Here is a 22,480-nt window from a genome sequence, read left to right on the forward strand (position 1 = left end):
TTAATCTGTTATTTAATGTAATAATATACAATAAACATAATAATAGGACAAAGAGCGTCTGTGGTAGAAATACATCGGTCCATGTGTCATTAGTCAATGTGGAGAATTTTAGTAAAGGTAGGGAGTGGTTTTTCTGAGATCAAACTTTAAGTCAGAGGCCCAATTAGTAAGACAAATTGGTTAATATGAAAGAATACTTAATATGCTGAAAATTATTTTATAATTTTTTTCATTTCAAAAGTAGCTCTCTGCCATCTGTTAAGATAAATGTACCTCCAAACCTTTAAGACTACGTCCATTTTTAACTGCAGTTTATCCTGAAGTGAGTGTGATAATTATAGTTATGACTGAGTACATTCTAAGGGGAATTGACCAAGTGGAACCAGACAGTAAAATTACTGGAGACATTCTTCTTGCAGAAAGCTTATCTGCTGGCAATGGGCTTTCTGGACCCGTAAATTCTGGTCTGTGTTCCTGGTCTCTTGCTCCAGCCTAGTAAGGGGAGAACTCATAAAAGAATGGGATGAAATACCCCTGATCAAACTGTGAAGTTTCCTCTCAGGTCAAAACAGGTGACTTCCCCATGGGAATGAGAAGGGTTCCTGAACTCCTCGGGGGTTGAATGAACAAACTCTTGGAGTGACTTGTTCATGGTCAGACTCACACATCCTGTTAAGAAAGCTTGAGGGAACTGCATGGTGTTTACTCTGTGAAGCTTAATTTACCTCTATATCCTGATGACCACCACATTTGTTTCTCATTCGCTGTCCTCTGTTTAGTGTTTTAGACAAAAATATTTTTGACTAATGAAACTCAAGCACAAATTGCCTAAAACTAAATTAATTTTCTCCTTCTACCACCAACTTGCTCCCCTCAGTGTTCTGTACCCAGTAAGAAGCACCATTATTCAATCAATTCATTGATTCAGAAACGGAGAGAAATTTATTTTTTCCCCCTCGACATGCCTACACTCAATCACAAAGTCTTGTACATTCCAAAAACAATATTATCTCTTACTTTTCTTCATTTTCATTGTCAGTCCTTCTATATTCAGTTACCATCTTATCTATTTATTTTATAGTAGCACTCCTGTGGTAACTAACTTTATGTGTTAACTTGGCTAGGCCGTGGTGAGCAGCTGTTTGACCAAAAACCAGTCTAGATGTTGCTGTGAAGGTATTTTTTAGATGTGATTAACATTTAAATCAGTAGACTTTGAGTAAAGCAGATTACCCTCCATAATGTGTGTGGCCCTTGTTTAATCAGTTGAAAACCTTAAGAGAAAAAACTGAGGTCCCCTGAAAAAGAGGGATTGTGTCTCCAGTCTGCTTTTGGACTCAAGACTGTGACATCAACTCTTACTGGATTTCTAGTCTACTGAACAGTCCTATGGATTTTGGAATTGAAATCTCCCACAATTGCATGAGCCAATTCCTTAAAATAAATCTCTCTCTCTTTCTCTGGTAATCCGTACTAGTACAACCCTAACTAGTTCTCCTCTCTTACTCTCTTCCAATTCATTCTTCATATGCCAACCACTGCCATAAATCTAAACAGATTAATTTCTTCATTAATATACCCCAAAGATCTTAGAGTAAAGGCAACAATTCTTAACATGGTTTACAAAGTCCTGCATATGGCCCCTGTTTTATTTCTCTCTCTCTCACTGCTCTTCCCTTAATCCCCAACAGACAAACTCTAGGAAGCAATCATTGGTCTTCTTTTAAATCCTTAAACATGTTCAATTTCTTTGCTGCCTCAGGACCCTCTCACATTCACTACCTCTACTTGGATGCATTTTCCCTTCACCTAACACCTTCTTATGCTATAGGTACCAACCTAAATATTGTTTCCCATCCTCATGAAAGCCTTCTTGAAACTTGAGACCTAATTAAGGACAACTGTTATCCCCCTTAGAATCCTGTGTATTTTCTTTGGAATACTCAGTGCACTTGTAGTTACAGAATCAGTATTTGTTTTCTCCACAATGCTGGCAGTTTCATATAGACAGCTACAATGTCTTTCTCCTTTCCCTATTTGACATGAATGAAAGAAAAATTAATAAGTGAATGGATGGCTGAATGAAGATTTTGCTCTGGTATGAATCACTGACTCTGCTGCCTTTGAATCTGTTGAATGTCAGGCTGATTCAAGTGATTGAATGTGTCAGATCCTGGTACAACTGTGACAGGATTTTACACAAAACCATCCTCACCACAATTATGCCACTGCCTCAACACTGTTTAACTCAGATTGGTAACTACAATCCCAGCCTAGTTTAGCCTATTTTAGTAAAAGTTTTATAATCACTCTCTTCTGAAGAACATTTATCTCCCTTATGTGTTTGCATGTTTGGAGAGTTAAAAGATCTAGAAACCAAACATTAGTAATAGTAGCAGTAGCAGTAGTAAGAGCATCAGCAATAGGAGCTATAAGATGAGATTGCACCCTAGATTTCAGGTATTATTCATGGTGATTTACAAGATGGAGCCAAACCTCAAGGTCACAAATATCCTCTTAATGTTTTGACTTCTTTTAGAGCATATACTTTCTGTGGAGGAACTCTTTGAGAATATTTCACCACTAAAGGACTTTCATTTGACTCCGACACATCCCATTCTAGCCAACTCTTTGTCTTCAAAGTAAGTATGGAGACTTCTACATTGGGATATATCAGGCTAACCTGTGCTAGACTAATTTTATGCCACAAAGTAAATAAGAAGGTGGATAAATATCTTTAAATGTTTGAAGGCATAGACTTCTGGTTCCATTGAAGATGAAGCAGATCCATTCCTCTAGGTCCTCCTGATCGTTACTGAAATCATCCCTAGATGTGACACAACAAACAAGCATAGGAAGACTCTGAAAGAAGGAAGAAGAAGGCAGACTCCTAGAACATGGGACCCGAGGAACCACATAGCAATGAGTTCCTGAGTTTTCTTATTGCTTCTATATATCCTGCACAGGGTGCTGCAGAAGCCTCCAAACCAGAACCACCAAAAGCTACAAAAAGAGCTCTAAGAAAAGCCTGTTCCTTCTAGCCAAATAATTGGGGAAAGGGTGGTCTTAACAGAACACAAAACCTTTTGGCACTACCTGCCCTATTCCAGACAAACACCAGTGCAAAAGTCATACCTCTCTCCCTCCCCCAGATTTCAATGAGGCCAAGTAGGGAGCTTGGCCTCATTGGATGGTGGTCCATCCACCCTCTCATTCCTCAGCCAGGCTGGTGTCTGTGGGGTCTAGTGAGGAAACGAGCCTCCACTGTCATTTGGAAGCAATGAGACTTACTGAGGGAGCGTGAGCTGGAGCTAATTATACTCTGCTCTCCTCTACTCCAACCCTATTTGTGAGTGCTCCAGTGGGAAGTTGAGCTTCCACATCTACCCTGTAACAACTAAGCAGTGTGAACAGCCTTACACTTCCTCCTTCCCTAGAGCCAGTGTGGCCAAACAAGGACCTGAGCTTTCTTGGAAGCAAGGAGGCATGGAAGTCCCATTATCACTGAGAAGGAGCCAACAGGGCAGAGGGCAGAATTGATCTTCCATCTCACTCATCTGGAAGGAGGCAGTGTGAGTCATCACTCTATTTTTTCCAGAGTTGTGTCAATAGTGCTGAGCAGGAAGCTGAACATCTACACTCATCTGGTGGTTGCAGCAACACTCAACAGGGGAACCCCCTCCTTAAAAAATCATTGAATGTGATCCAGAGTCTCATAACATAATATCCTATAGGTCTATGATACAATTGAAAACACTTTGTCATATCAAGAACCAGAAAAATCACAACTTGAATGAGAAAAGACAATATATGCTGATACCAAGATGAATGGGATGTTCAAATTATCTGACAAAGATTTTAAAGCAGCCATCAAACAAATACGTCAACAAGCTATCATTACTTTTCTTGATATTACTGAAAAAAAGAAAATTTCAGCAAAAAAATAGGTTATAAAAAATAACTAAAAGTGATAGAACTGAAAAATATAATCACTGAATTAAAAAATAAAACAACTTTCTGGATGGGCTCAACAGTCAAGCAGAAATGATAGATGATAGAATAAGTGAACTTGAATAAAGATAAATAGAAATGCCTGATCGGGGCTGGCCCTGTGGCCGAGTGGTTAAGTTTGCGCGCTCCGCTGCAGGCGGCCCAGTGTTTTGTAGGTTCGAATCCTGGGCGCGGACATGGCACTGCTCGTCAGACCACGCTGAGGCAGCGTCCCACATGCCACAACTAGAGGAACCCACAACGAAGAATACACAACTATGTACCGGGGGGCTTTGGGGAGAAAAAGGAAAAAATAAAATCTTTAAAAAAAAAGAAATGCCTGATCTAAACAAAAATAAAATAAATTGAAAAAAAGAACAGAACTACATGGGTTTGTGGGATAATAAAAAATGAACTAACATTCATAAAATGGGAGTCCCAGAAGAGGAGGAGAAAGAAAGGGGGACTGAGTAAGTATTTAAAGAAATGGAGGCTGAAAACTTCCCAAATTGTATGAAAGACATAGAGCTACAGATTCAGGAAGCTCAGCAAACTTCAAGCAGGATAAACCCAAAGAGATACATAGCAAGACACAGCATAATTAAAATTCTAACAAGTTAAAACAAAAAAAAATTTTGAAAGCACCCAGAGAGAAAGGACTCATTATTTATTTGAAAAAGTAATGTAAACGACAAATTTCTCATGAAACCATGAAGGCCAGAAGGAAGTGGCACAATATTTTTCAAGCACTAAAAGCAAAGAATTTGCAAATGTAAATTCTATATTTGGCACAAATAGCGTTCAAGAATGAAGGAGAAATAAATACATTTCTGATGAAAGAAAGCTAAGAGAACTTTTTGCCAACAAATCTACCTTTAAGTAATAGCAAAAGGAAGTTCTGTAAACAGAAAGTAAATAAGAAAAAGAAGATTTGGAACTTCAGTAGTTAAAATATACACAGTACAGAATGACTTTTTTAAATTGAGTTCATAATAGTTTACATCAATGTGAGATTTCAGTTGTACATTATTTCTTGACTGTCACCACATAAGTGCTCCCCTTCACCCCCTGTGCGCTCCTCCCACCCCCTTCCCCTGGTAACCACTGAACTGTTTTCTCTGTCTATGTATTTGTTCATATTCCATATATGAGTGAAATCATCTGTTTGTCTTTCTCAGAATGGCTTATTTCACTTAGCATAATTCCCTCCAGGTCCTTCCATGTTATTGCAAATGGGATGAATTTGTCTTTTTTCTGTCTGAGTGGTATTTCATTGTATATGTATATATACCACATCTTCTTTATCCAATCATCAGTCAATGGACACTTGGATTGTTTCCATGTCTCAGCTATTGTGAATAATGCTGCAGTGAACATAGGGGTACATATGCTACTTTGGATCATTGATTTCAAATTGTTTGGGTAGATATCCAGTAGTGGGATAGCTGGGTCATATGGTAGTTCTATTTTTAGTATTTTGAGGAATCTCCATACTGTTTTCCACAGTGGCTGCACCAGTTTGCATTCCCACCAGCAGTGTATGAGCATTCCTTGTTCTCTACACCAGCTCCAACATTTGTTATTTTTAGTCTTAGTGATTATAGCCATTTTAACAGGCGTAAGGTGGTATCTTAGTGTAGGTTTTGTTTGCATTTCCTTGATGATTAGTGACATTGAACATCTTTTCATGTGTTTATTTGCCATCTGTATATCTTCTTTGGAAAAATGTCTGTTTATATCCTCTGCCCAATTTTTGATCGGGTTGTTTGCTTTTTTATTGTTCAATTGTGTGAGTTCCTTATATATTATGGAGATTAACCCCTTGTCAGATATATGATTTGCAAATATTTTCTCCCAATTGGTGGGTTGTCTCTTTGTTTTGATTCTAGTTTCTTTTGCCTTGCAAAAGCTCTTTAGTCTGATGAACTCCCACTTGTTTATTTTTTCTTTTGTTTCCCTTGTCTGAGATGACATGGTATTTGAAAAGATCCTTTTTAGTTCGATGTCAAAGAGTATACTACCTATATTATCTTCCAGGAGTTTTATGGTTTCAGGACTTATCTTCAAGTCTTTGATCCATTTTGACTTTATTTTTGTATATGGCCTGAGATAATGGTCTACTTTCATTCTTTTGCAAATAGTCCATATTTCCCAACACTTCATTCTTTTGCATGTGGCTGTCCAGTTCTCCCAACACCATTTATTGAAGAGGCTATCTTTTCTTCATTGTATATTCTTGGCACCTTTGTTGAAGATTAGCTGTCCATAGATGTATAGTTTTCTTTCTGGGCTTTCAGTTCTGTTCCATTGATCTGTGTGCCTGTTTTTGTACCAGTACCATGCCATTTTGATCACTATGGATTTGTAGTACATTTTCAAGTCAGGGATTGTGATACTTTCAGCTTTCTTCTTTTTTTCTCAGGATTGCCTTAGCAATGCAGGGTGTGTCTTTGCCCCATATGAATTTTAGGATTCTTTGCTCTATTTCCGTGAAGAATGTCATTGGGATCCTGATTTGGATTGCATTGAATCTGTAGATTGCTTTGGGCAGTATCAACAATTTAACTATGTTTATTCTTCCAATCCACATGCAGGGAATCTCTTTCTATCTCTTTATGTCAGTATCAATTTCTTTCAGTAATGTCTTACAGTTTTCATTGTATAAGTCCTTCACCTCCTTGGTTAAATTTATTCCTGATACTTTATTCTTTTAGTTGCGATTGCAAATAGAATTGTATTCTTGAGTTCTCTTTCTGTAAGTTCATTATTGGAGTATAGAAAAGCAACTGATTTTTCTAAGTTTATTCAGTACCCTGCAACTTTACTGCAGTTTTTAATTATTTCTGTTAGTTTTCCAATGGATTTTTTTTTATTTTCTCTATATAAGATCATGTCATCTGCAAACAGTGCAAGTTTCACTTCTTCACTCCCTATTTAGATTCCTTGTATTCCTTTCTCTTGCCTAATTGCTCTGGCCCAAACCTCCAGTACTATGTTGAATAAGAGTGGTAATACTGGGCATCCTTGTTTTGTTCCTGTTCTCAGTGGGATGGTGTTCAGTTTTTGCCCATTGAGAATGATGTTGCCTGTGGGTTTGTCATATATGGCCTTTACTATGTTGAGGTAAGTTCCTTCTATCCCCATTTTGTTAAGAGGTTTTTTTTTTTTTTATCATAAATGGCTATTGGATATTGTCAAATGCTTTCTCTGCATCTATTGAGATGATCATATGGTTTTTATTCCTCAGTTTGTTGATGTTGTGTATCACGTTGATTGATTTGCAGATGTTGAACTATCCCTGTGTTCCTGGTATGAATCCCACTTGATCATGACGTATAATCCTTTTGATGTATTGCTGAATTCAGGTTGCCAAAATTCTGTTGAGGAGTTTTTCATCTATGTTCATCAGCAATATTGGCCTGTAGTTTCCTTTTTTGTGCTGTCCTTGTCAGGCTTTGGTATCAGAATGTGTTAGAAAGTGTTCCATCTTCCCTAATTTTTTGGAATAGCTTGAGAAGTATAGGTATTAAATCCTCTCTGAAAGTTTGGTAAAATTCCCCAGGAAAGCTGTCTGGTCCTGGGGTTTTATTCTTTGGGATGCTTTTGATTACTGTTTCAACCTCTTTCCTTGTAATTAGTATATTCAGATTGTCTGTTTCTTCTTGACAGCTTTGGGAGGTTGTAAGTCTAAGAATTTATCCATTTCCTCTAGGTTATCCATTTTGTTGGCATATAGTTTTTCATAGTATTCTCTTATAATCTGTTCTATTTCTTTGGAGTCTCTTGTTATTTCTCCTCTTTCACTTCTGATTTTGTTTATCTGAGCTTTCTCTGTTTTTCCTTGTAAGTCCGGGTAGGGGTTTGTCAATTTTATCTATCTTCTCAAAGAACCAGCTCTTTGTTTCATTGATCCTTTCTATTGCCTTTTTTGTTTCAATAGAATTTATTTCTGCTCTGATTTTTATTATTTCTCTCCTTCTGCTGACTTTGGGCTTTGTTTGTTCTTCTTTTTCTAATTCAATTAGGTGTAGTTTGAGATTGCTTATTTGGATTTATTCTTATTTGTTAAGGTGAGCTTGTATTGCGATGAATTTCCCTCTTAATACAGCTTTTGCTGCATCTCATATGAGTTGGTGTGGTATGTTTTCATTTTCATTTGTCTCCAGATATTTTTTGATTTCTCCTTTAATTTCTTCAATGATCCATTGCTTGTTCAATAGCACGTTGTTTAGTCTCCACATCTTTGTCCCTTTCTCAGCTTCTTTCTTGCAATTAATTTCTAGCTTTATAGCATTATGGTTGGAAAAGATGCTTGTTATTATTTCTATTTTCTTAAATTTATTGAGGCTTGCCTTGTTTTCCAATATATGGTCTATCCTTGAGAATGTTCCATGCACACTTGAGAAGAATGTGTATTCTACTGGTTTTGGATGGAGTGTTCTATATATTTCTATTAAGTCCAACTTGTTTAGCTTTTCATTTAATTCCACCGTTTCCTTGTTGAGTTTCTGTCTGGATCATCTATACATTGATGTGAGTGGGGTGTTGAGGCCCCCCACTATTACTGTGTTATTATTGATATCTTCTTTTAGGTTTGTTAATAGTTGCTTTATGAACTTTGGTGCTCCTATGTTGGGAGCATAGATCTTTATAAGCATTATTTCTTCTTGATGGAGTGTCCCTTTGATCATTATATGCTGCCCCTTTGTCTCTCTTTATCTGTCTTATCTTGAAGTCTACTTTATCTGATATGAGTATTGCAACACCTGCTTTCTTTTGTTTGCCATTGGCTTGGAGAATCACCTTCCACCCCTTCACTCTGAGGCTGTGTTTGTCATTGGAGCTGAGATGTGTTTCCTGGAAGCAGTAAACTGTTGGGTCTTGTTCTTTAATCCATCTCACTACTCTGTGTCTTTTTTTTGGAGAATTCAATCCATTTACATTTAGGGTGATCATTGATGTATGAGGGCTTAATGCTGTCATTTTATCACTTGTTTTCTGGTTTTCCTGCATTTCCTTTTTTTCTCATCCCATGTGTTTTGGTCCACCCATTGAATTATGTAGTTTTTTCATGATATATTTCTTTGTTTTTTCCTTATTTATTTTTTATGTCTCCATTCTGCTTCTCTGTTTAGTGATTACCATGAGGTTTGTATTTAGAATCTCGTGTATAAGATAGTCCCTTTTCTGATGGCCTCTTATTTCCTTAGTGTAAACCAGATTCAGTCCCTTTCCTCCTCTCCCCCTAATTTGTTTTTCTCATATCTTATTCCAACCTGTGTTGTGAGTTTGTGGTTAAAGTGACAAGATTGTCTTTGTTTTTGGTGTTTTCCTTCCCTTTAGCCTAATGCTATAGTTGAATATTTGCTATCCTATTCTACTTCTGTCTACCTATTTATCTCCTTACTCTGTGTTTTGTGAACCCTTTCTCCCTTTTTTTCTTTTTTTGCATATGAGGGCCTTCTTGAGTATTTCTTATAGGGAGGTCTTGTGGCTACGAAGTCCCTTAGCTTTTGTTTGTCTGGGAAAGATGTAATTTCTCCTTCATATCTGAAGGATATTTTTGCTTGTTAGAGTATTCTTGGCTGAAGATTCTTGTCTTTCAAAGATTTGAATATGTTGTTCCATTCTCTCCTAGCTTGTAAGGTTTCTGCAGAGAAATCCACTGAAAGACTGATAGGGGTTCCTTTGTAGGTTATTTTCTTCTGCCTTGCTGCACTTAGCGTTCTTTCTTTGTCATTCATTTTTGCCAGTTTTACTACTATATGCCTTGCAGTAGGTCTTTTTACACTGACAAATCTATGAGATCTGGAAGCCTCTTCCATACATATTTCCCTCTCTTTCTCTGTGTTTTGGACGTTCTCTGTTATTATTTCTTTGAACATGCCTTCTGCTCCATTCTCCTCTTCATCTTCTTGAATACCTATAATTTTTATGTTGCATTTCCTCATTGAGTCAGATATTTCTTGGAGAGTTTCTTCATTTCTTTTTAGTCTTAGTTCTCTCTCCTCTTCTGTCTGGAGCATTTCAACATGTCTACCTTCGATTATGCTGATTTGCTCCTGTTTGATGTCCACTCGAGCATTCAGGGAATCTATATTTTATTTTATCTCTTCCATTGTGTCTTTCATCTCTAATATTTCTGATTTATTCTTCTTTATAGTTTCAATCTCTTTTGTGAAGTAGTTCCTGAACTCTTTGAATTGTTTCTCTACATTCTCTTTTACTTCGTTGAGTTTTTCTATGATAGCTATTTTGAATTCATTGTCGTTTAGCTTACATATTTCTGTGTCCTCAGGACTGAGTTCTGGGTGCTTGTCATTTTCTCTCTGGTCTGGAGATTTGATGTAGTGTCTGATGTTGGAAGGGCAGGTCTTTCTCATTCTGATATTATTTGGTTGCAGTTACCACCTATCACCACTGGGTGGGGGGTCGAGAGCCACATATTTTGAGCCCTCTGCTTTCTGTCAAAATCTCAGGCAGTGGAGCAGCTCGGTATGGGGTGGGTGGGGGAAGGGGCACTTTCTCCTGCATGCAGTCTGGTATTTCTCAATCAGCTCTGCCTATGTGGTCTCCTGGGGTGTTGGCTTGATGAGGTCACAACCCAGGAAAGCTTTCACCCCATTAAAGGGCTTCTCTTTAGGCTGTAGGGGCCCTAGGGAGCCTTGGGTGATCCTGTGAACCAGCATCCCCTCCCCAGCTCCTTTCCTCATGGATCCCCCCTCAGTCCTGATTGAAGTCTTTAGGGGAGGGAGCAAAGATCTCTCTTACCCCATTCCAGCTCCTATGAGGGAGGCTCCAGCCTCTCTGCCCTCTGTCATGTGGCTGCATGTCTCTCTTAGGTTTTTGTATGACGTTAGGGTGTCCTCTGTTGGAGTATGGATGTCCCTTTTTGTTGTATGTTGGAGGGGAGAGAGTCCTGGGAAAGTTCACTCTGCCATGATATTGATGTCACTCTTCCAGAATGAAAATTTTAAAAGACAACATATGAAAATGTGAGATGCATTTAAAGTAGTGCTGAGAGGGAAATTCACAGCTCTAAATACTTGCATTGCTAAAGAGGAAAGGTCCTAGAATATATAAAATAATCTTGAAAAGAAGAATACAGTGGGAAGAATCATTCTGCCTGATATAAAGGCTTATTTTATAGCTACAGTTATCAAAAAAGTGTGGTAATGGTAGAAGAACAGACACACAGATCAATGAACCAACTAGAGAAACTACAGAAAGACCCACCAGATATGCCCAAGTGATTTTTTCAAAAGGTGCAAAAACCATCCACTGAAGGATAGAAGGCTTTTCAAAAATTTTGCTGGAGCAACAGGCCATCCATGGAGGGTGGAAACCCCTCGCCCTAAACCTCACACGTCAGACAGGAATTAACTCAAAACAGATCATAGTCTTAAATGTAAAATGTAGAACTATATACTATAAGCCTTTAGGAAAAAATAGATGAAAATATTTAAGACATAGGACCAGTCAAAAAGTTTTGGGAATTGACACTAAAACTACAATATAGAAAGATTCATCTAACTACTATCATGAAAATACTGTGTTCCACAACATGTTTTAAATTGTTTAGTGCATGCATTTATCTTTACACACACAGTTTAACACACTCATGTATTTAAAAATATGTTAAAACTGTATCCTGTTTGTACTAGAACAATGGTGATGTCAGAATATATATGGTAATTAGATAGTACTTTAATTGTTTTGTATACAAAGTGATAATTTTTGGAAGTAGTCCTGTTTTTCCACTTTTATTTATCAGTATCTGTACATTTTTAAATGTTCTGGGTTCTTTTATTTACCATCTGAGGGATAAACCTATTTGCATTACCTAGGACTTTCCTTAGGGCTTCTGCATTTGTTTGTTTCTCAGACTGTAAAGGACGAGATTAAGCAGAGGTTTCAGTACTGTATATGTCACAGCCATAAACACATCTTCACAGAATGTATCACTGTCCTTGGACCTCAAATAAACAAAGCAAGCAAACCCATAGTGGGTGTACACTGCAGTGAGGTGGGAGGAGCAAGTCTAGAAGGCCTTATACCTGCCCTTTGCAGAAGGCGTCTTCAAAACTATGGACCCAAGGAAGATGTAGGAAATCATAACTAAAATAAAGCTTCCCACCAACACAAAGGCAGAGAGTACAAAAACAGCCATTTCATGATATAAAGTATAATTACAAGCAAGGGAAACCATAGCAGAGATGTCACAGGAGAAGTGCTGGATGGTGTTGGAGTAACAAAAAAGCAAGTTGAATACAGTGATGACAATGCTCAGAGAAAGCAGGAACCAAACCACCCAAGAGGCATCATGTGCTTTGAAGCAGATTTTATGGGTCATTCGGATGTCATAATGTGGTGGGTTGTGAATGGCTGTATATCAGTCATAGAACATGGCAGCTATGATGAAGCAGTTATTGCCTGACAAGCCAAAGAAGAAAAACATCTGTGTGGCACACTCAGGAAGACAAATGGTCTTGCTGTCTGATAGCAAGTCCACTAACATTCAGGGAGGATTACCATAGTGGTACAAGTTTCTGAAAATGACAGGCCACAGAGGAAAAAGTACATGGAGGTGTGAAGGTTGTGAATGAGCTTGATAGCCACCTTTATGCACAGGTTTGCAGTTGAGATGGTCACACGGGAGAAGAAAAATACCACAAAAAGGAGACTCTGCAGGTCTGGGAAACTGGAAAAACCCCACAGAAGGAATGGGGTGGGCAAAGCAACTTTGCTCCACGGGTGCAGAGGTTCTTGAAGTTAAGACTCTGAGATGATTATAAAAAGATCCTTATGCAGTGATGTCACTTAGACTTTAATCAAGGGCACCTGGGCAAGTTTCAGGCACGTCTTCATGGGAGAGCCTGAGAAAGGGATGCAATGTGCACCTGACTGAAGTCAAGTTCAGGAGTCAGAACGATGAGAGTGATTCTAGTATGAGAATCTGCATAAATGACAGAGAGTAGGTCCAAATGCCTTCTTGAATTATACTCACAAAAGCACTATTAATCTCTCTTTTTTCCCAATCAAGATGTGCAGGTAAGAGGCAAAATATGAATTAAACTACTTTGTTCTGATCCACTGGATTTTGTAATGCCACTGGTACCTTGGTACTCAGAAGTGCTTAGTAAACTATTGATCAAATAAATAACATAATTCAATCATTTACATCACGTAAAATGGATATGACATTTAAAAAATTTAGAGAGATCTGTGAAATTTTCTAAGAGAACTGACTTTTCTTTCAATGCAACACTCTTTCATTTCACTTTTTCAGTGCACCATTATGAAGTGGCTCTGTAGGTCTTAAATGTGACAATGACTAGACCACGTAAATTAATTTAACATGTTGTGACTTTTGCTTGGTTCCTATCCATGGTAATAATTGGAGCTTGAGATACATAATATCATTAGTTCTTAATACATATAAATAATTTTTAATTTCTTAAGAGCTTCTTATTGAAGTTATTTTCCAGATGCCTAATACAATATAATGGACTAGCTTGGAGTCAAAATGATTTCAAAGATACTGTCGCATTCTAGAATGGCATATTCTGATCATTACGTTCTAGTCAACTTTTGGACTTTTGTCAGAACCTCAAGGATGTTTTCTAGCAGGTATACTTGTTATGCAGTTTGCTGTGAAGTGCAGAACTGAGTAAAACCAAGTCCCATTCGTCAGATCAATTTACCAATCATATTTCTACTTCAAACGTTAATTAAACATCTAACCTTGTAGGAGATGAGGGCAGAAAAGTGATGTGAAGACATGCCATAGAATTTTGATTTTAACTTCTGTCATTTTTAAAGGGAAAAGGAAAAAAAATAGTAAGGAGTTAGCAGTGGAAAATGAAATAGTGTGCAAGAGAAAGAGAGAAACACTGGCTGGGAATTATTCTGTAGAACTAACAAAGATGTTGTTATTTGAAGATTTGGTATTTTCTATTTGTATTGTAGTTATGAGCAAAGAATAAAAGAGGAGTTAGGCTTGTAACCAGTACCTAATTTAATACCTATAATGTGCCGGACAATATGCTGGGGTTAGACAGAGCTGTCTTGTGTAATCCTTACCAGTCTATGTGCTGGACATTTTTCTTCTGATTTTGTAAAAGACAGAGCAAGCTACAGAGTGATTAAGTGATTATATAAGTTATAACTTTATTATACAAATATTGACTAAATGCATATGATGTGCCAGGCTTTTTTACATGGGAAACACAACAAGGAACCAGACACACAGGATCTCTGTGATGTGGGAGAATGACTACTTTTGTTTGTGGTGTTGGGAAGCCCTCTCTGAGGAGGTGACATACTTAAGGGGAGAGTAGAATGGGAATGAGCAGCCAACAGGTAAAGATCAGGGGAGAGAGCACCACAGGCACAGTTACACAGCAAACACAAGACCCTCACACGGGAAATTCATCTACCCAAGCAATTCAACCAAGACCCATACGGTTTACTGTGAAGACCACTCCAGTCTCTTTCCTTGGAAGCTTTCCCTGTCTATTTACCTCTAATGGAAACATCTTTCCATTCTTATTGTTTCAGGTACCACTTATCTTGTGTGACTCTCCAATTTCCTCCTCTAGCAAAAAGGAACCTCCAATTTCCTTTGGCACATCTCCAGTGCTGGAATGATCTCCAATAATTGGATGCAATGTTTTCAGAACTAATCTAGCTGTATTTCCCCCAAGTCAGAATTTCCTCTTCTACTTCCTGTTTAAGTTAGTTACAGTCATCAGAGAGCTACCATCAGGCTCTATTTTTCATTCCTCCATCATCTTTTTATCCAATAAGTCACTTCAAAATTCCAGATGTCCTTTTACTAGCATCCTTATCCTCTTTTTTTATTCCCTCTGCTACTGTCCTGGATCTATCCCATAGGGTGAATATGGTGCCTCCGTGCTTGTCTAGTAGTCACAATTCTGCATTTTTATCTTCATCACTACATGGTGACCCAGTGTTAGATTTCTTAAAACAGGATGTATTAAATCACTGATAGTGACAGAAATAGTGAATGGCTACACACTGCTTAGAGGAGGAAATCCAGATACCCCCGCATATTTGGTGCTGATCGCAAACTGATCCCTAGACACTGCTCCTGCCTCAGTCTCCACCACATCCTCTATCTACCATATCCTCAAACCAGACACAGTCTATCTTTGCTATTATCTCCATCCACCACTCTTCTAAATGCAAAGGAAATCTGCTACAGGTAGAGTAATGGAAATAACAGTGTCATTTCCTTCTAGAAAATGGAGCTAAAGGTACCACTGCTCCTCTCTTCAATTATGAAGAAATCTGTGTGTTGAATTTTCTTCATAACAGTGTTAACAATCTTCTTGGAAATAATAACATAGGGCATCAATCATTTCATTCATTCTTTCAAAAAATTATATTGTGTGCTCTTATATTGTAGGCACTGTCTGAGTCTATGGGAAATATAAGTAACAAACAGCCAATGACGTCTGCGTGCATAGAATTTATCATCAGCATTTGCAAAGAAGAAAGAGAAGAAACTGTGGCCTAGCATTAACTGAATATGCCAAAAAATTAAACTAGGAAAGAATAACTTGATAACTCTGTCAGGCAGAGTAGTCATCAATTAAACTCAAATCATTTAAACTTCCTCTACCAGCTTCTGGAAAGAACAGAAAGAGGAAGATCAATACTGGAGATTTAGAAAAAGGAAAGAAGTGAGACAAAACACAAATAAATAACATCGGAGTGAGAATTACTTGTTTGACTTAGCAGCCCATTTTCTTGAATGCAAAAATAATACTTTATAAATGATGCAGTTGTTCTGAAAGAGAAAAAATTATCTTTTTTGATAGCATTGATCCTTGTTATTCATTTCAATAACTTAATAATAATAAAAGAGAACATTTCAATCGCCTTCTAAAGATTCCTCATGTCCGTTTGCAGTCCATACTTCCCTCTGTCCCTGGCCCCAAATAACTGTTGATCTACTTTTTGACAATATAGATTAATTTGTTTTCCTAGAGTTTTATAAATGAGAATAACATAGCATGTGCCCATCATATCTGACATTTTTCTATTAATATATTTAGTTTGAGATTCATTCATGTTTTGTATATGAGTAATTTATCTCTTCTTATTACCGAGTAGTATTTTCTTATATCGATATATCAAATTTTTATCCACTCACCTGTTAGCAGGCTTTGAGGTTGTTTCTACTTTGGGACTTCTGTGAATTAAGGTGTTATTATGAACATTCAAGTGACCTGGGTACCAATATATGTTTTCACTTGTCTTAGTTAAATACAAAGAAGTGGGCATGCTGGATCTTATAGTAGATATAAAAATATTTACACCTATATATTAAAATATTTTTAAGAAACTAGTTTCTAAAATGGTTATATGGTTTTATATTCCCATGTGTAATGTTGAGAATTCCAGTTGCTCCAAAACCTTGATAACATTTGATATTATTCTTTGATTTTAGCCATTCTAATAATTGTACAAGAGCACCTCTTTTTAATTTTAGCTTGTATTTCTCTGATGACTCATGATGCTAAGCATCTTCTCACATGTTTACTGTCCATTTGTATATCTCCTTTTTGATGTACCTGTTCAAAGCTTACCCCATTTTAAAAATTAGGCTCTTGATCTTCTTATTATTCAGTTCTAAGAGTTCTTTATACAATCTACATGCAAGACCTTTTTCATGTGTATGTATTGCAAACATTTTCTCCCTTTCAGTGTTCTGGACTGTTCTGTCTGGAAAGCAAATATTTTAAATTTTGAGGAATTCCAATATGTCATTTTTATTTCTTTTATGGTTTGTGCTTCTGTGTCCTACCTAAAAAATCTTTGCTTACTCTAAAGTCACAAAGATTTTTTTTCATATGTGTAGCTCTAGAAATTTTATAAGTTTTGTATTTACACCTGTGATACTTTTTGAGTTAATTTTTGTGTAGAGTATGAGATAAGGATTGTTGGTCACATTTTCCATATGAATACAAAGTTGTTTCAATAACATATGCTGAAAATTCTTTCACCGTAGAATTACGCTTAACATTAGTTCAATATCAATTGATCAGTATATTATGGATATATCCAGTACTTATGGGGATCTATTTATGGACGTTTTGTTCCTTTGACTTGTGTGTCCATCGTTTCCCCACACGGTACTATCTTAGTTTTATGGTAAGTCCTCAAGTCATGTAGTGCAAATTCTCCAAATTTATTCTTCATTTTTAAAAATTGCTTTCACTGTTCTGGTTAATTTGCATATCCACATAGAATCAGTTTGTTTATTTATACAAAAGGTCCTTCTAGAATTTTTATCCATATATTGCATTGAATACATATATAAATTTTTGGAGAATTAACACTTTAATAGTATTAAGTTTTCCAATCCATGAATGTAGTATATTATGCTCCATTTATTTATGTCTTCTTTAATTTCTCCAAGTTCTACAATTTTTTGAAGGTGTATTGTATAGCTTTTCATAAATTTATTCCTAAATATTTATTTTTTAACATACTATAAATGTATTTTTTCCATTTTAATATTTCCATTGTTTGCTGCCAGTATATAAAAATAGAATTGCTTTTGTATATTATACTTCCATCCTGTGCTCTTACTAAATGAGTTATAGTACGTTTTATATATTTCTTAACATTTTCTTAGCATTTTTGCACGAACACATCTACAATTGGAGACAGTTTTACTTTTTCCTGTTTCGTCTTTATACTATTTTTATTACTGGTTACCCTATTTAAATACCTGGGACCTCTAGCATAATGTTGAATAAAAGTCCTTACGATAGATTCCTTGTGTTTATCCCAAATGTAGATGGAATTCTTTCAACATTTTACCACTAAGAATGATGTTAGCTGAACATTTTTCATGGATGCTCTTTATCAGATATTGTTGTTGGTGTTGTTCTCCTCTTACCCTTTCCTGTCATCTTTTAGATTATTTGAATTTTTAAAAATTCTATTAAAATTTTTCCACTGGCATTTTAGGCATATCTCTTTGCATTAGTGCTTGCTTTTAGGATAAGAATGTATGTTCCTAAATATTCACAGTTTGCCTAGAGTTAATAATTTATAGAGCCCCTAAGACCCTATATGTTGATTTTCCTCCTTCCATCTTTTTCCTATATTTGTTGCATATATGTCTTACATCTCTATACACTCTATACATAAAGACCTCACAAGACAATATTACAATTTTTTATCTGCTGAATTTTATGTATTTTAAAGAAATTAAGAAGAATACAATATATTTTTATACTAAGCTAGTATTTATCATTTTAGATTCTCTTCATTCATTCCTGCAAATGAGAGATTTCCATTTTCCCCATTGATATCTTCCTTCCTGGCTGTATGACCAAGGTTACTGCTGTAGCAACAGTGATTTGATTCCACTAAGACATGTGAGAGGCCCAGAGATTGTCTTCTAGAATTGTCCAGCTGAAGAGTGGGGGAGGAATGTATATGCTCTGAATCTCAGCCTCCATTGATTAGTGTTGGCCCTGGGACCTTAACTGCTTCCACACTGGGACTTACTTGCCTGTGGACTGAGCAGGCTGCTCATGGATTCCCAGAAAATCTTAGGTTTCAGGGAAGGACTGGAAGGCTGAAGTGGACATATTATGGCAGCACCAGAAGTGGGAAGCTGACAATGTGAGTCAGAATCACCCAGCACAAGTGGATTAATTCTTCAGTCTCAGTTCTCCCATCTGATCAATGAGGATAATAAAGAACTTAGATCGTGAAATTGTTGTGAAGATTAACTCAGTGTAAACTGTTAAGCACAGTTCTTGGCAAAAAGTGAGCCCTGAATGGATGTTTGTTCTTATCGTTTTGTTGATGGCAAACTCCAGTTTCTCAAAAGAGGAACTTCAGGGGTTGGGATAGAAGATAATAAAATTAAGATTAGCAAGAGAATTAGGGTAAGATTTAATCTTAAGGTTGAAGATACCTATATTCCAACACCATCAGAAGGCACTACTCAGGATGCAACACTTTGAGGTTATTGACTTGGGAGGCTATTTCTTACCTGGAAGTCATCCAAACCCCTTTGTCTTCATAGTTCTCTATACAACTTTCAAGGCTTTTATTTTCCTACTTTTAATATGATAGCTAACATACATGTCTTTAAAAATTTGTTATTTAAAATTCAACTTTACATCAACTTCCATATCATATTCCCCCAAAGTAATTAAGGATATGTCTTATAGATATCAGTACAAAATACTTATCAATAAACACATATGGAATGGATAAAGCTAAAGTTATCTTTTTATACCTGACGTTTGGTGCCAAGTATTTCTTAATAAGAAATAGCAAAGTAAACTTAGGACCAATATTTACCTATAAGACAATTTTTTATATTATATTCTCTAATAGTTATTAAATAATTTAATAAATTACTAAATTCTCTAATAATTAATAAATATATCTATGCATGAACACTTAGATAGAAACAAAAGAATAAATTGACCACTTGAGAATTGACAGAATCTTGAAAGGTTAGTTGTTTTTGTGTGTGAATTTGAACTGCTCAATATTCACTACAGAACATAGTGATGCTCCATTATGCTTTTGAAACCACATTTGAATCTTCAGAGATTTAGCCCCAAAGGCGTAAAAGATAGCTATATAACCACAATGACTTTGCTGCTGAAAGATTGAGTTCTTATTCCAAGAGGTAAGAGTTGGTTTTTTTTAGGGAATCAGATGTATTGATTTTCATTTACCATTTGAGAACACTTTACTCCCTAAAATTATATCTGTACTCAGAAGTCATGGTGGGGAAACAGGGAAGATGTAATTAAGCAATCAGCTAGTAAGCAACTTTGGCTGAATTGCTGTCTCCACCATCAGTTCATGTGAATAAACAGGCATAATCTCAGTTATCAGGATTCCCTGTTTGTCTACCCACAAGAAATAAATTCATAAGGTCTTTCAACACTATCCAAACTCAAAACTCCCCAATTATGCTAGTAAATTCACCATCTTTGAGATACTCTGGGCATGTATTGATATGTAAAGATTTACATGTTTAAATTGAAGATTTAAAAATTGAAAGATATTGTAAATACCTTTACAGAAAGGCTTACTTTGTTTATGGGTCAAAATGCTTTAGCTTCAAGGCAATAAACATTAGACAAGCTCGGGTTATAGAGTCAGAAAATTTGGAGATGAGGGTCAACCTGGTCACAAACTGGGTGACCATTTTTCAGCTTTTAAGCCATACTTTATTCAGCTACATATTAAGTTGAAAATAATCTTATTTTATTCTAAAGAACTCTAAATGAGAAACATTGTTACAGGAAGAAGTGATTTGATTTGTTGAATAAGTGTATTTTAATTCTTTTGACTATCAATCATGCCTATTGCATAGTGATTACATTGACATTTCAAATTACTTGATAAAATAATGATATTTGGAGTTACAAATATTTTTAAAATATCCAAAAAATTTACAATAGAGGACCTCATTGATAACCCTAATTTGAAATTCCTTTGTGGAATAGTATCAAGAATAATTTTATTTCTTCTTTTTAAAAGAAGTTATTTAACTGGTTGAGATTGTGAAATGTGTACATAATCAGCTGCCTCTTCTATGCATAACTACCAGAAGGCTTAAAGGATAATCTGCTGTCCACTTATTGCCAGATGTACTGACTTCATGGTAAGTTTATTTAATTTCATTTATTGTATAGTTTCTAGAGGAATGGACAGTCATACTTCCTGGGCTTCATGTTTTGACTCTACCACTTATGTAACTTTGTGCAAGTTACATGACTTCTTTTAGACTGTTTACACATACATAAAATAATGAGATTAATTAACATTATTTTATGGGAAATGAAATAGACTATATACATATATATATGTCTATAAATTCTTAGCCCATGCTTATCAGTTAGTAAGCTTGTAGTAAATATTAGCTATTACTAAAATGTGTATGACAAAACCTCATACATATATATATGTAAAGTTATATATATGTGTGTATATTTGATATACTAACCAGTCTTTTTTGTATTTTCCGTCTGTCTTATTTATTCTTTGACCTCAAAGCGACCTTAAGTGCATCTGTGGAAACAATATAATATAAAAAGAAAAGGTGACATTATCTGAAGAAAGTTTTCCGAAAATTCTGCTAAAAATAATTTTAAAACTACAGATCCTCATCATCACATGTAAATATGCACTGATTATTCAATACTTTTATTTATAATGACTTCCCATATATGTATGAATGACAATGAAGCTATCAAATTTACAACCTCTTTAATGTAATGTTTCATCACAGGTTCATTTTGGTAGTAGTTACATTGTGTCATGGATGCCTTGGGGGATGGGAACCACACTGAAGTGACAGGGTTCATTTTATTGGGCTTAACTGATGACCCAATCCTTCAAGTCATTCTCTTCATGATCATCCTATGTATCTACTTGGTGACCATATCTGGCAATCTTGGTACGATCATTATTATCAGAATCTCTTCTCAGCTCCATCATCCCATGTATGTTTTTTTGAGCCACGTGGCTTTTGCTGACATGGGCTATTCATCTTCTGTCACACCAAATATGCTTGTAAACTTTCTGTTGGGAAGAAATACCATCTCCTATCTTGGATGTGGCATCCAGCTTGGTTCAGCGGTTTTCTTTGGGTCAGTGGAGTGCTTCCTTCTGGCTGCCATGGCATATGATCGCTTTGTGGCAATCTGCAGCCCACTGCTTTATTCCACCAAAATGTCCACACAAGTCTATGTCCAGTTACTCATAGTGGCTTATGTGGGTGGTTTTCTCAATGCTTGCTCTTTTACTATTTGCTTTTATTCTTTAGTCTTTTGTGGACCAAATCAAGTCAATCATTTTTTCTGTGATTTTGCTCCTTTAGTTGAACACTCCTGTTCAGATATCAGTATTCCTGCAGTTGTCCCCTCATTTACTGCTGGCTCCATCATTGTGGTCACAGTGTTTGTCATAGCCGTCTCCTACATCTACATCCTCATCACCATCCTGAAGATGCGCTCCACTGAGGGGCGCCACAAGGCCTTCTCCACCTGCATCTCTCACCTCACAGTGGTCACTCTCTACTATGGGACCATCACATTCATTTATGTGATGCCCAAATCCTACTACTCAACTGACGAGAACAAGGTGGTGTCTGTGTTCTACATGGTGGTGATCCCCATGTTGAACCCCCTCATCTACAGCCTCAGGAGCAATGAGATTAAAGGGGCTCTGAAGAGAGAGCTTGCTAGAAAAATATGTTCTTAATTAACCTGTTATTTTATAGTATTTGATGTAATAATATGCCATAAATATAATAATAACAGGACAAGGAGTGTCTGTGGTCAAAATATATTGGTCCATATGTCATTAGCCAGTATGAAGCTTTTTAGTAAGGGTATGGAGTACATTTTCTGGTACCAAATTTAAATCAGGCCTATAGTGAGTAATTTTTAAAAGAATTAAGTTAAAT

At 36.3% G+C, this 22,480-nt stretch overlaps 1 protein-coding gene and 1 pseudogene across 1 annotated transcript; one reads left to right on the forward strand and one right to left on the reverse strand.

Moving 5' to 3' along the window:
- Positions 1–11,777: 11,777 nt before the first annotated feature.
- LOC139084274 (olfactory receptor 10T2-like) lies at positions 11,778–18,571 on the reverse strand (annotated as a pseudogene).
- Positions 18,572–21,330: 2,759 nt separating this feature from the next.
- Positions 21,331–22,275, forward strand: LOC103547293 (olfactory receptor 5P76-like). Its single transcript, XM_008514408.2, has one exon. The coding sequence runs from the start codon at positions 21,331–21,333 to the stop codon at positions 22,273–22,275; it is 945 nt and encodes a 314-aa protein (XP_008512630.2).
- The last annotated feature ends 205 nt before the right edge of the window (positions 22,276–22,480 follow it).

Source organism: Equus przewalskii, chromosome 6, assembly GCF_037783145.1.
Source record: "Equus przewalskii isolate Varuska chromosome 6, EquPr2, whole genome shotgun sequence".
In the NCBI taxonomy this organism is placed as follows: Eukaryota; Metazoa; Chordata; class Mammalia; order Perissodactyla; family Equidae; genus Equus; species Equus przewalskii.